At 50.0% G+C, this 14,276-nt stretch overlaps 1 protein-coding gene across 1 annotated transcript in view; it reads left to right on the top strand.

Moving 5' to 3' along the window:
* The first annotated feature begins 2,591 nt into the window (after positions 1-2,591).
* Positions 2,592-14,276, top strand: part of TKT (transketolase) — a 28,598-nt gene continuing 16,913 nt past the window's right edge. Inside the window, exon 1 of the mRNA XM_051978884.1 lies at positions 2,592-2,839. Within this exon, the coding sequence (XP_051834844.1) occupies positions 2,733-2,839 (107 nt within the window). The 5' untranslated portion in view covers positions 2,592-2,732. The remainder of the gene's footprint in view (positions 2,840-14,276) is intronic.

Here is a 14,276-nt window from a genome sequence, read left to right as displayed (position 1 = left end):
GTCAATAAAAAGTTATAATTATAAAAAAAAAAGAAAAAAGAAATACCTGTTCCAGAGCAGCTAGATGGTATGGTAGACAAATACCTGGAGTCAGGAGGACCTGAATTTAAACTAGCCTCAGATGCGTACTAGCTGTGTGACCTTAGGCAAGTCACCTGATTGCTTAAAAAACAACAAGGTAAAACCAAAACAAGTGTTCCTCGGTTGAACTTCAAGAGGATCTCAGTTTATCTCCTGCCTCCAATATTTACTAGCAATGATGTGATCCTTATTAAACTTACAATTGATTTAATCTATTTCTTCAGGATTGGATTCTTTCTCCAGAGAATAAGGATCCTAATGGAACCTAATCCTCAAATTTAAAGCACTTTATAAGTATTAGCTGTGATTCCCAGCCTGCACTACAGATAAATACCTGACAAATATGGATTCTTTCCCTCTTTTTTTTTAAACTCTGAAGCTCCTCATCTCACTCATTAAAAGCAGCCTTCCCTGAACATGTAATAATTAAGTAGAACATGGCTCCCTTTATGTTGCATTTTAAATGACTTCTCTCAGATGGAATTTTAGGAGATGCCCCGGTCTCAGCAGGGATTTGCTTCTTTTTTTCCCTCTTAAAATAGTTTATATTCTTACAGTTTTAAAAATGAATGCCAGAAAATATGCTTAAAAACTCAAAAAAAAAAAAAAACCCAACCCAGATATTTAAGTAATACTTTATTTAAAACCATCATTATGACTTTCCAATGACTTTCCTATAGTTTGCCTCCTTGTGAACTTTCTTGTTACAAATTAATATAGATGTATATGCTCAAAATTTTAAAAACAAATGCCAGAAAATGTTTAAAAACAGCAAAAACTCCCAATATTTTATTTTTTTGGAGCAGATAGAGCTTTGCACTCTAACCTTGAGAAACACACCCTCAACTGGGATTTCTTCTACAATCCAGCTGATAACTGGGCATCTAGACTTGGCTTGAAGATCCCCCAGTGACGGGGAGCTTACTATCTCCCTGGGAGGTCTGGAAATGTTCCACATAATTGTTTTTCTTCATAATCTGATGCGTTTTGTTTTATTCATTGAACAACATGATTCTGAGCAGAGGCTTCTCCATAGCTTCATCAAACTGCTGTCCATGGTGTCCGAAAGAAAGAAAGAAACAAAGAAAGAAAAAAGAAAAAAGAGAAAGAAGGAAAGAAAGGAAGAAAGAAAAAGAGAGAAAGAAAAAGAAAGAAAGAAAAAAGAAAAGAGAGAAAGAAGGAAAGAAAGGAAGAAAGAAAAAGAGAAAGAAAGAAAGAAAAAAGAAAGAAAGAAAGAAAGAAAGAAAGAAAGAAAGAAAGAAAGAAAGAAAGAAAGAGAAAAAGAAAAAAGAAGGAAGGAAGAAAAAAAGGAAAGTAGGAAGGGAGGGAGGAAGGAAAAAGGAAAAGTTCTGCATCTGGAATCCCTTGTCTACATCATGCAGCAAAATGAGTTCTGCTGTGGTCAGAGGGACTGACATTGAATCTAGCTACTTGAATTTGCTACTTGAGTGACCTTGGGCAAATGATTTTCCTTCTCTAAAACTCAGTTTCCCTGTCTGTAAAAGAGACTAGGTGGTGTCTAAGGCTCCATTCGGTTGTGAGAGCTGATGGGAAGACAGCTCTCCTCCCGGTGGTGGTAAAGGCACCTTGCAGGCTGGGTTAGTGCACCATGCCAACCCTGTCAGGCAGCTGCTGGGGCCTGGAAGCGGGCCAGGGAATGCTTAGTCCTTCAAAGGCCTCCATCGGAAGAGGGAGACCCCAGGCCCACAGCCAGGCTGAGTCAGGGAGGGCCCAGGTCCCAGTGGGAGAGTCCAGCTTATCTGAAGTCCAGCTGGGGAATCAGGGGCCCCGCAAGTGAAGCCTTAGATCACACAGCCAACAGATGGCAGAAGGGAATACAAAAACCGGGGCTCGGGAGGCCTAAGGCCTGGGTTCAAAATAGCCTCCCTCCTTCTTCCCTCTGGGACTTTAGGCAATGGCTTGGCTTTTCCCAGCCTCCTCTGCTGCTTATCTGTAAGATCAGAGGTCGGGTCCAGGAGCCTCCCAGGGCCCTCCAGGGCTAGAGCTGAAATTCTGCGAACACAGATTTTCGAATTCCTCATGGAGAATGTTGTGCCTCAATCACTTCCCCACCCTTAAAGGAGGCCAGCGGCGCTCTCGGGGGTAGCCAGGGAGGGGGTGGAGCTTCGGTGGGGCCACTTAAAGGCAGGTGCACCCCACGGCCTCTTCATGCTCCTTCTTAGAGCAGGACCCCGGGCCTCCCCGGCCTCCCCGGGCCAGTTTTCTCTTCGCAAAAAGCCCTAACTGGTGTGCAAAGTTCTGGGAGCTCTCCAGCATGGCGGGTGTGAGGATGGGGACTTCAGGCAGGGAATCGTGCGTGGGACCCGGGCAGTCCAGTGCTCTCTCCTGCACCGTCCTTCCCCCCGCCCGCTCTTTTCCTCTTCTTCCCCCCCCCCTCCCCTCCGCCGTGGGCCGGGCGGAGGCCGGGCCGGAGGCTCGCTCGCTCCTCCTCCTCCTAGCCTTCCTCTTCCTCCTCCCCCTTCCTCTGCCCACGTCCCCCGGCTCCTCCCGCAGGTAGGCCTGGTCATAAGAGGGCGCGCTGAGGCCGTTCCTCCTCCTCTTCCTCCTCCCTTCTCCTCGCTCTCCCCTTCTCCGCTCTCCTCGTACTGTCTGTGCCGCCGGCCCGGGACGCCCGCCAAACTCCTTTCGCCATGGAGGATTATCACAAGCCCGACCAGCAGAAACTGCAGGCACTGAAGGACGCCGCCAACCGGCTGCGCATCCTCTCCATCCAAGCCACCACCGCCGCCGGCTCCGGGTAAAGCCGAGCGTCCGCCCCCGGCTTCGGGAAGGGAAGGTTGGGGGACGGGCTCGGGAGCCCAAGTGCTGCAGCCCTGGGAGGCTGAGCTCGGGCGCCGGGGGCAGCGGGCGCTCAGGGTAGCGGGCACCGGGGGCAGTGGGCACGGGGGCGCAGCGGGCACGGGCTCGGGACGTCGCAGCCGGGGGCTCCCACTCAGTGAGCATGGGGAGGATCCTGGGGGCTTTGGGGCTGCAGCAGCCGAGCCGCGAGCGGGGGGAGCGTGGACATCCAGTCCCTGGCCCGGGGAGGGAAAGGGTGGGGGCGCAGACTCGGGAAGCTGCAGCAGTCGGGGTGACCCCGAAGGCGGGTGCGGGGCTCCAGCAGACGGGGCCGCCGGGGGCCCCAGATCCCGGGGAGGGGAAAGCTGGGGGTGCGGGTTCCAGGGGCTGCTGCAGCCGAAGCCCTCTGGGAGCCAAGGGGATGCGCTGGAGGGGCCGGGGCAGGGGCGGATCTCGGAGCGGCCGGGCTGGCGCAGCTTTCCTGCGGGGCCTTCCCGAACCTGAGATCCCCGCCCGGAACGCGAGGCTGGCTCCGCCCATCCCCGCCAAGCTCTCGGGCTGGCCAAGTTCGTCCCGGTGACCCGGGCCCGCGGGGTGGGCGGCGGGTACTTCGCCCACGAGGGGCCGGGCAGGGATGGGGGAGTAGGGACCCCCGGGCTCGGGGGCGGTGGGGAGCAGAGCCAGCTCAGCCCCGGCCCGAGCCGGGGCCTCCCTCCCGTCCGGCTCCCGGTGGCTGTAAGTCGGGAGCCTCCGCGGGCGGGGGTAGGGAGGACTCTGAAGGATCTGGCCAAACGGGAGCGTAGTTGGGGCCCAGCCTGCGCCCCCGCTTCCACCAGCGCGTCTCCCGGGTCTACTTTGGACCAACTTTGGGGGGAGGGGAAAGTTGGGGGGCGCCCGGGATTAGAGCTGGACAGCACCAGCCAGCTTCCCGACATTCTGAGGGTCCTACCACGTGCTGACTGGGGATGGGGAGATTAGGGGCACAGCTGAGCTGCCTGGGGAGGGGCCCCCTTTCCTCCCGCGGCAGCCGGATGGTCCCCGCGGTTCCTTCCTTGATCTTGAGGCCCTTGGAGGCCTCTCCGGTTATTCCTGTTCACTGCCCAGCCTGGGGGAAGGGAACAGTTATTTCCCCCCGGCATTAAGATTGGCCAGATCAGCTTTCTCCGCTCACACCGGGTGGGGGATGGGACGAGGCTTGCGGACCAGGTCCCGGAGCCTGGGAGAGGTTTGGGCCACGTGGTCTGCCCCTTGGGGCGCTTTATTTATCTGCAGTTTCGGTTAGAGCTGAAAATACTGGCATTTGACATCTGGGGAAGTCGAGGCCTACAAAACTCAAGTTACATACTCGGGCCCAGGGGAGAATCTGAACTCCCAGCCCACAGGAAAACAGGCTGCCTATGGCGTTCAATGACCCTCCCACTCCTAAACTACCCAATTTTGGATAGGAAAGAACTTGCCCTAGTGAAAAAAAAACTGGCTTTTCTTAGGGGGGACTTCATATTGCATAATCTCCTTCCCCCCATTGGAGAATAACCCCACACTAAGGCCTCCTAATGCCTGCAAAAGCACCTCTGGGGTGGGGGCAAGCCAAAGCAAAGGGGGAGCTCTCTGCGGGGTTGGAGCTGATGGTGCTCTTTGGTCTAGGCCCAGGATTGCCCAGCGGCCTCTTCCCCCAGCCAGCTCCTTCCAAGTGCTGGCTCACTCCTGTCCTCTCCTTCTCTTACTGGATGGCCTGGGAAGGCCTCTCTTAACTCAGCCAGTCTGGGACCACGAGGAGGGACACCCGATGGGTGCCGCCGGCCGGCCAAACAATGTACTCCCTGGGGCCCCAGCACCTTATTTTCTTTTTGTGCCCAACAGTCAAAACGCATTATCCACAGGATTTCTAAGCAGCCCGAGGGAGCCGTTCCCAGAATGTAGGTCAGGCCCTTAAGTCTGGTGACTTGTTCATTTAGGAGCTGGATCCTCACCTGCTCCCAGAGAAGCGGAGCTGGCCTGGAAGGGGAAAATGCTTGTGACTGGGCCCTTAAAAGGAACCACACAAACAAACCCCCAACCCCAGCTCCGACTTGTGTGAAACTGAGGCTTGATCTCCCTTCGAGTCTTGTCTCTGTCCTTTTTTAGACTTAGGATCTTGGATAAGTCATTGAACCTGAGTCTCAGGTGACTCTTGAGACTCTTAAGTTATGACTATTATGGAAATGTTTTACATATATTTGCACATGAATGATCTATATCAAATTGCTTGCCATTTTAGGGATGGGGAGGGAGAAAAATTTGGAACAATCTTTAAAAAGTGGAAGTTAAAACATATATAATTGGGGAAAATACTTTTTTTTTTAAAGAAATTAGAGCTTGGTGCAAGAGACCCTGTTGACTTATGTAACATGGGCTAAAGGAGAAAGAGCAAACTGAAGGACCTGCATAGAATGGACCCTCTCTGTGACTTAAGTTGTGCTTTGGTGTAGTAGGAGGAGTTCCCTTTGAAAGGTGATCCCCCAGACTGCAAAGTCCCAAAGTCCTTTGCTCATGCAAATAGCCTCACTTTGGAGTTAGCTCCATTTTTCCTAGTTTAAGTCCTGGGTCTGGGAGAGCCTTTGTCCTCTCCTGCTTTTTGTGAGCTAGTTTGTGGCTGGACCCCGGACAAGAACTTCCTGCTTCTAAAATGACCTCTATCTTCTGGCTCAAAGTCCTGGGAGTGATTATGCTTGTGCTGAGTGGCTGTACTTCTGCTATCTCCCCCACTTGGGAGAAGTAGAGCAGCAGTTATTTGTTCAGGCCTCAGGCATTCATTTGGTGAGAAGTGAGAGCTCTTTCTAGCCACCCTGGGGTGGAGCTCTCTAGAAAAGACTTTGTGGCCTTGCTCCTTAAAGGCTGAAAAGACCCAGTTTGGGAAATACTCTTGAAGGTCTGGAATTGCCCCTCTGGGCAATCCACCCTCTGGTGGGGGAAAATCTTTCCACCAGTTTGGATCGGATTTCATCTGTGACTCCAGGATCCCAGAGCTAAGGGCCCTATCAGACAATCAATTAGATAGAGAGAAACCAATATGATCTCTATAAATACTATCTCTAGCACTGCCTTTTCTCAAGATCTGCTAATTCACAACTGGGAAAACTGAATCCCTAGGGAAGGGGGGAGTGACTTGGCCAGAGATTGGTTTGAACCCGGTATTTTTAACTTGAAGAGTCACTGCTCCTTTTGCCGCGCCATTTTTTCTGCAGATTAGAAAGCATTGGGGTCGGAATTGTCCATCATCGATTACCTTTGCCACCTCTGACAGTAAAGGAAATGAATGAATGAGGCAATAAGTGCTTCCTATGCTGAGGGCCAGAGCTTGATAGTGGCCCTCTTGGACAGAGTGCTGATGGGATGGACACAGAAGTTGGTAGTGGCCATCCTGGACAGAGTGCTGATGGGATGGACACAGAGGTTGGTAGTGGCCATCCTGGACAGAGTGCTGATGGGATGGATACAGAAGTTGGTGGCCATCTTGAACAGAGTGCTGATGGGATGGACACAGCCTGATAGTGGCCACCTTGGACAGTGCTGATGAGATGGACATAGAGTTTGACAGTCGTCATCTTAGAGTACTGATGGGATGGATACAGAGCTTGGTAGTGGCCATCTTGGACAGAGTGCTGATGGGATGGACACAGCTTGGGAGTGGTCACCTTGGACAAAGTGGTAATGGAATCTTAGAGTACTGATGGGATGGACACAGAGCTTGGTAGTAGTCATCTTGGACAGAGTGGTAATGGAATGGGCACAGAGCCCGATAGCGGCCATCTTGGACAGTGCTGATGGGATGGACACAGAGTTTGACAGTTGTCATCTTAGAGTACTGATGGGATGGACACAGAGCTTGGTAGTGGCTACCTAAGTGCAAGCATTGGCTCTTTCCTCTTTTTAACCCCAACACCGGCCAGTTGCATTTCCTAATTTGTCTTGCAACAGTAGTATTGTATGGGGTGGACAAGTGACAGGGGAACTAGAAGACATTGGGCCCTGACCTTTTCACAGGAAGTCTGGATGGAGGACAGAACTTGGGTCATGCTAGGGTGGAGGACAGAGACAGCTCAGAATGGAGAGTCCCAATGAAAATCCCATCTTCTAGAGGCATTGTTTCCCAACTTTCTGAATTCCAGCGAGCGGCTCCCCTCTGTTCCTTACTTCCTATTTGTTTTAGATTAGATCATAAGCTCCCCTACTACTCCAGTAGACTGTGAACTCCTTTTTGATTTGTCTTCCACCTTTTTGTATCCTCAGCACATTGCACAATGCTTAGCACATAGTAGTTGCTTAATACTTGTTGATTGATTTATTAATCGCTAACATTTATAAAGCACTTGCTCTGTGCTAGGTACTATACTGAGTACTTTACTGTTACCTTATTTGATCCTCACAACAACCTTGGGAGGCAGCTGCTATTAATACCCCCTTACAGAGGAGAAAACTGAGGCAAACAGGGGAAGGTCTCAGCCAGTAAGTATCAAAGGCTGATGTGAACACAGATCTTCCTGATTCCAATCCCAGTGTGTAAAGCACATTGCTAGGCTGAGGGTGGGGATGAGGGTGAAGGGGTTTTCATGTCCCTTCCCCCCCCCCCCCCATCAATTTCATTGTTGGGAACTCCCAGTGTGGACCCTTTGCCAATGCAGATGGGCACCTGCATAGAATCATGAAAGGGATCTCAAAGGCCGGCTCATTTCCAGAAAGGAGTGACTGACTTGCTCAGGGTCCCACAGGTAGTGTCAGGGACTATTTGAACCGCCTCCTCTGTCTGTAGAACCGGCGGTCTTTCCACGGTACTATAGTTCTGTACACACTCTGGGGCACTGAGTAGGTCAGAGACAGGGCTTCTGCTGGCTGCTCTCCATGACCACAGCCTCTCGATTGAGGATCCAAAGAAGAAACAAAATAAAACAGTTTCAGCTTCCCACTTTGCCGTTCTTCTAGGAGATACAATCTGACCAGATGAGAGAGTAGAAATATATACAAAGTAATTTCAGGAGGAAGCAGGCACTAGACCCCCAGGATCCTTTCAGCCACGTGGCTGTGTACTTGGCAGAAATCGGCAAGGGCTGGGATCTCAGAACCGAACCGAGTCAGGTTTAGGAGATCTCCCGGGATTAAATCAAGCGGCCATTTGTAAGTGCCTACTATGTGCTTCCAAATGAGTGAAGTGTGTAAGGCGCTGCGGGAATAAAGGTAGAGAGAGTCAAGAAAGAAAAGGTGAATTGATAGGACTGAAACAGTCTAGTTGTAAAAGATGCTGTAAAGAAAGGAAAAGGAAAAAAAATGACCCGAGTAAAAACTGAACTTGGAACTTTGCAGAAGGAAGGAGCGTTGCTAACCAGCGGCTGACTCATGTTGTAAGACACGTTAGGAAATGTCCCTGGCCACCACCGCTTCGTTCGGGCTCTCTTTTCCCCCTAACACAAGTGGAAAAACTAATGCTTGTCATGAGGTCATGAACTCTCCAGCTCTTACATGAATTATATGTGAGCCCACAAAGGTGGCCTCTTTGATTAATGATTTGGGAATCTTCACTCTTTGAGGTCTTTTCTCAATGGCGTAATTTATATACTGCACTGTGATCTTTGGGAAAAGATGGCTGACTACAGTGCCTCAGTTTACTCATCTTTCTATTCTGACTACTGAGAATCAGCAATTATTACAAAGGTTTATATGTATATAAACCTAAAAGCTGATTTTTTAAAAATCTCCAGCTAACAGCTAAAGGGCCTTCCCTTTAAGAACACAATAGAGAAAATGCATAAAGAGAAATGAACAACCTGGAAGTTGTCATTATTCGTCGACAGGCTGGTGAGATAACTGCCTAAGAAGCCAGAGCACAAGAATTTAGGATCCTCCAATTCTGCTCTATGTCTATAAGCCCTTCCCGGAAGCTAGGAAGGAGGATGGAATTGTGGGAATAAAAGGTAAAGTCAGGAGTCCTGGTTCTTACCACTTAATCACTTCAGTTTACTGAGATGTGAAATAAGGGGGCTGAGCAAGGTGGTTTCTAAGGCCCTTTTCGGGGATCCTCTGACTCCCTCACTCTCACTTGATGATCTTGCTGAATTTTGCTTCCAAGGCTTACACAAGACACCGGCTTCCTGGCTTAAATCAAAGTGAGGCAAGGGTGAACTTGCCAAGATTCTCCCTGAAGAGGTGAGGGTTCAATCCCTTGGGGAGGACGGAGCACGCAGCCTTAGAGTGACTTGGTTATCTGTCCAAACATCCCCTGGCCAGACCTTGGTGAACTGCCTGAGCTCTATCAGGGAATGTGGATCATCCTGCTTGCACCCCCCGTTGGGATGAGCAGTTGGCAGGAACCCACTGCAATCATCACAGCTACAGGGCATGGAGGCTTTTCCTTATGAGTCTGACTGACGTGCTGCATGGGTCAGAGTTCAGCTTGGGATTTCTCTGCTTCTGTGCGTCAGCTCTCCCGACCCCGAGTCCTGGATTTTAGGAGGAACTTTTGGGCTTTCTAGGAGATCTCCCTCAGCACCACCAGGGGCACAAATAAATCCAAAAGGAGCGAGAAGAGAAAGCAGTCAGGGGCTCTGGAGTTAGGAATCGAGTCCAGATCCTACTTCTATTCTTAACCTTAGCTGGGTCACTTAAATTTCTTGGGCCTCAGTTTCCTCATCTGTAAAAAATGAAGGAAGCTGGTTGGGTTCAGTGACTTTTGTCCCTTCTAACTCTGGCCCTATATCTCTAAGAATCTACTTTCAGGGATTCCACTTTCTCACCCAGTGTCTTGGATCTAGCCCACGATAATGCCCTGGTTGTGCAGGACTCGGGGATGTTGAAACTTCTTTCTAGACAAGTAGGGACACACACACACCCCTCCTCCTGTCTCATTATATGACTTTTTAAGCCTTCCTTTGCTGTCCACACCCACGTCTGTCCTTTTAAGGTCCCTGAGCCCAGGGGCCCAGTATTATAGCCCGTGCTACCTATCTGGCACTTCCCTTGATCCCGGAGAAGCCGGGTGTTGCTGGTTACCCTTCCTGGTGACAGGAGTCACCAAAGCCCGGCCCATAGGGAGAGACGCCCAGGTCTGGCCCACGGCAGCGCGATTGCTTCTTACAGTTCAGTTATTACTTCTCACTGCTTTCTCCCACTTCAGCTTCCATTGCTCGGGGTCCGATCTGTCTGCAGGACTAGGTTAATGGCTAAAATCTCTTGCTTCCCCAGCACTTAAACTTCATCCTTCTTAAGGCTTGGCCAAAGCAGCACCAAAGCAGCCTATAACAGTGGAAAGGGTGTGATAGCTCCCCAAAGACCTGAAATCAAATCCCACACCTGTGGCTTATTTGCATGACCCAAAGCAATTCGTTCAGTATTCCGGTCTCAGTTTCCTCATTTGTAAAAAGGGGACCAGATCATTTGATGCCATCTGGCTATGCTTCCATGATGCATTAGAAGACAACTATGGGAGGAAGGAGGGGACAAAATCATCAACAAGCCCCTTAGCGCTTATGAGCATGCTTCAGAAGGCCCAGGCCCATCCTAGCTTTGTTCCTCTGGGAGCTGGGACTATTGCTCATGGCCATCTTTGTTTAAATCTCTGAAAAGCTCGGGAAACACTGGGTCAGAGTATTATGGGTGCTGGCAATGAGATCCTGCATCTTCAGAGGAGGGGAGAGAGATAGTGAAGATTATTTCCCAAGAGAAAGACCGTGATAGTCTTGGGGCCAGTTTCTAACCCAGGAAGCCACTTGTTGGCTTTTGAATACTTAACCTTCTGTGTGCCTCAGTTTCCTCCATTGTCAGATTAAGTTGTCGGGCTAGCTGTTAAGGTCTCTCCAACTTTGACTTACTGAATATGGATCTGTGACCTCCACTGTTGCTGGGGAGAGCTTTCATGCTGAATTTCATGTTCTCTTATTTTGAAAACTTGGCCGATAACCCTCTCGGTGTGCTGGAGCCCTCCTCCCCACCTTTATCTGATCAGGCCGGCTACCAAGTTTCCTCTTTTTCCTTCTTGCTTAAGAGAATGGGGCTGGATTTGCAGAACCAGTATCAATGCAATCCCTTCTGCAAGGGAGATGTGGGCTAACCGGTCGCCGTTTCCTTCTTTGCTCTGGGGTAATTTCTGCTTTGAAGCTCCTTCTGCCACTGGCTGACTGGTCTTGAATCGGTCTTTCTGCTTCAAATCTGAAACAAGGGGTTTGACTCAATGATTTTGAAGGCCTCTGGCAGATTCTGTGCTTAATGGGAGCAGGTTTCTCTTGTTCCTTGTATTCTAAGCCCCCTTAGGAAGTTTCCTGGGTCTGATGGCTACGGATGCTTTTTCCCAGTGGGTCTGCTTACCTCTCAGAGTAAACCGAGTCAGGATGGTTTAGAGACATCTGGCCAATCTCCAAGGAAAGGCTGTTGTTCATAAACGCTGTGCCCACTCTCTTGGAGGAGCATTCAGAGATGGGAACCCATCCGTGTGCCGGTCTGGAAATAAGTTTTGTTCATTTATTTCTGTTATAAAATTTTAAAATCTGCCCCCTCCAGTCTGCTGTTATTTATTGCTCCTCTCTTGTCACATTTCTGGTACGCCAGGAGTAATCCGCGGCCTTCTGTTCTCCCCAAACACGGGTTTAGCGTGTCTCACTCGGGGTTTTCTCTTTGCTGGGTTTGAGAAGTGAAAGGCACCCGTCTAGTGCTGGAACAGATAGAGCCTGGTGCTCTAACCTTGATGAACATAAATCTAATCCCATTTCCGCCACTTAATGGATTTGCCTAAATCGCTTATCCTTTGAGCCTCAATTTCCACATCTGTAAAATGGGATCCCTTTGTTGAACCAATGGTCATTCCCACTGGGAACTGTGCAGCTGACTCAGGAAGTGCCCTTGGGCCAACTTCTCCAGGTTTATGGGAGTGGATGGAGGAAGGGCTTGGTTCTCTCTCCCTTTTTCCCCTTGGGGAATTATCAGGATATTTAAAGTTTTTCAGAGGAATGCTGCCAGTTCAGATTCTCAAAGTTAGAAAGGTCCTCTGGGGTCCCTCTAGTCCCCTCTGAAGCCCCCTACACTGAAGCGCCTCCTTCAGTCTCTGTTTGAAGGCTGCTGGGAAGGTGAGAGGTCCACTGCTTCCCAAGGCAGCCCATTCCAGCCGGGGCCGGGGTCAGCTCCTGCTTGGGTAGTTTCCCCTCAGTTCAAGCATAAGTTGTCCTCCTTCACCTCTTATTCCCGATCTGCCCTGTGGGCCAAGGAGAACAAGGAATCCAGACACTTGAAGGCAGCTGGGATGTCTTTGGGTCACGCTCTCTTCTGTGTTCTGAGCCTAGAAATGCCAAGAAGGCCCAAAGTCAAGCTTGCAGTTTTCCTAGAGAAATACGGCCGTTGGGCCAGAGGGACTCGAATTGTCCGGGGGATTTGTGGACACAAATTTCTAAAAGTCTGAGCCTCGGAGTTGAGGATTTCTTCTCCCCTAAGGCTGTGGGGGCTCTGAATGTGTAGGAAATGTTTGGAGGGGTGTTGTAAATTGGGAAAATTACGCATCATCAGAGAGTAATTTCACTGGAACACGTGTTTGCTCTTTCAGGTTAAGTCTGTTTCCCCCCAAGACCGGGAATTCATAGAAAACGGCTAAGTATAAAGTGGTTGAGACCCCAGGAATGGCAGCACTAAACATGCATGTGCTTGGGTTTGGTGATGAACTCTTGCCAGCCTTCCTGCCACTAATACCTGTCGGAACTGTTGTAGTAACTCGCTCCTATTCGCGGTCCCGTGTGGTGGGGACTCGGCAGAGAGAGGGTGAAGGTCCCTAGCCTCCGGATACGGAGGCTGTTCTCTGGGAGAAGGAAGTGGCCGGCGTTTCCCTCAGATCCGGAAGCGATTCGGTGTGTTAGAAGGGAGCACGTCTCCCGGTGGGCCGGCCAGCCCAGCGCTAACATGCATGGAGCGTGGGATCCCTGTGTGCTGTGTTTGGGGAGGGAGGGTGTTCAGGAACCAACTGTCCCATATGCAAACAAGATTTGGGGTCTGAGTCGAGAGTGGCTCACACAGAAGCAGCAGAGTGACGGGCTGCCAAACCGCGGCACCCAGAACCCGTCCCAGAGGGAGAGGGAGAGGGAGAGGAAATGTTTGGGGATTCTCGCGTGAGCAGAAGTCTCAGGGTACATTGGGGAGAAATCCTGTGAATCCTCCAGTGACTAACTTATGCACAAGACAAAACAATGAGAAAAACTCAGGAAACCCAAAGGCCTGGTTCTGATCCGGTTGCTGGACCCTGTGTCTCGGACTCGGTTCTCCGGTGGGTCCAGGGGTGCTAGCAGTTGCAAAGGCTCTTTATGGTAACTGCCTTTTTCCCTTTGCACCTACTCCCTGCTAACCCCTCACCCCCCAACCCAAGGGTTAGACTTTTATAGTCTCTTGATGATTTTTTTTTAATGGGCTAGATTCCAAGATTCACATGTATTTGAGAACAACCTCCCTTCCAGTTCCACCAGATTTGACATGTTCTTCGAGCCTCGTGTGAAGCAGCAGAGCCAACTTGCTGCTTCTGGGATGGTGGAGAAAATCTTCTCTTGGGACTCTCACCTTTGGCTACTCTCCAGTGAAAGAATCCCATCACAACCTTCCTTTGAAAACTGTTTTTTTTTTTTTTTTTAATTGATTTCTTTTGGTGTTTTTTTTTTTTGCATCACTCCTTTTTGATAACATTTCTCCCTCATCCTACCTGCTCTTCCCACCCCCTACAGGGAGTCTCAGCTTGTAATAATAATAATAAAAAGAAAATTACCAACATCTTAATGCAATCTGATAAGTGCAGTGTGTCCTACCCATAGTCCTCTACCTGAGAGGAAGGAGGCAGGTGCACTCCTCCTTTTTTTAATCTTAAAAACAAACAAACAAACTTATCTTTCTGTTCTGATTTTACATCACTCACACTTCCCACTCTAGCCCTTCCCACGAGAATTAGTCCCTTTTAACAAAAAAAGAAGGATAACAAGAGTTCAACAAAACTGAGTCTTGTGTCCTTGTGTCCTGTGTCCTTCACCCATAGTCCCCCATTTCTGCAAAGAAGGGAGTAAGGTACAATCTCATCTCTTCACATCCTTTTTTCTTATGAACTTGACAGACATCCCTTGTTTCTCAAGGTGTCTCTTCTAAGTCTGGAGGGTAAAGCCCCAAATGATCTGAGGGTAGGATGTTGGGAGCCAGCCAGATTTGGATATTTGAACCCCCTGGCGTCTTTTGAGGGTCATTCTGGCTCCCCTGAGAAGCCTGGGGAGGGGGCCTCCGGCAGCCTCGGATCAGGGTGCCAACCTCTCCTGGGCTGGGGAAACAAGAAGGGTGGAGGCCTCCGGAGGATGAGTTGCCAGGTCTGGGGCTCCGAGTTGGGCGGTTGGGACTTTGGCGGGTCACTGACCTCCGACTGT

The sequence above is a fragment of the Antechinus flavipes genome, chromosome 1 (genome assembly GCF_016432865.1).
Source record: "Antechinus flavipes isolate AdamAnt ecotype Samford, QLD, Australia chromosome 1, AdamAnt_v2, whole genome shotgun sequence".
NCBI classification, from domain to species: Eukaryota; Metazoa; Chordata; class Mammalia; order Dasyuromorphia; family Dasyuridae; genus Antechinus; species Antechinus flavipes.
This window is presented reverse-complemented; position numbering and strand designations above follow the sequence as displayed.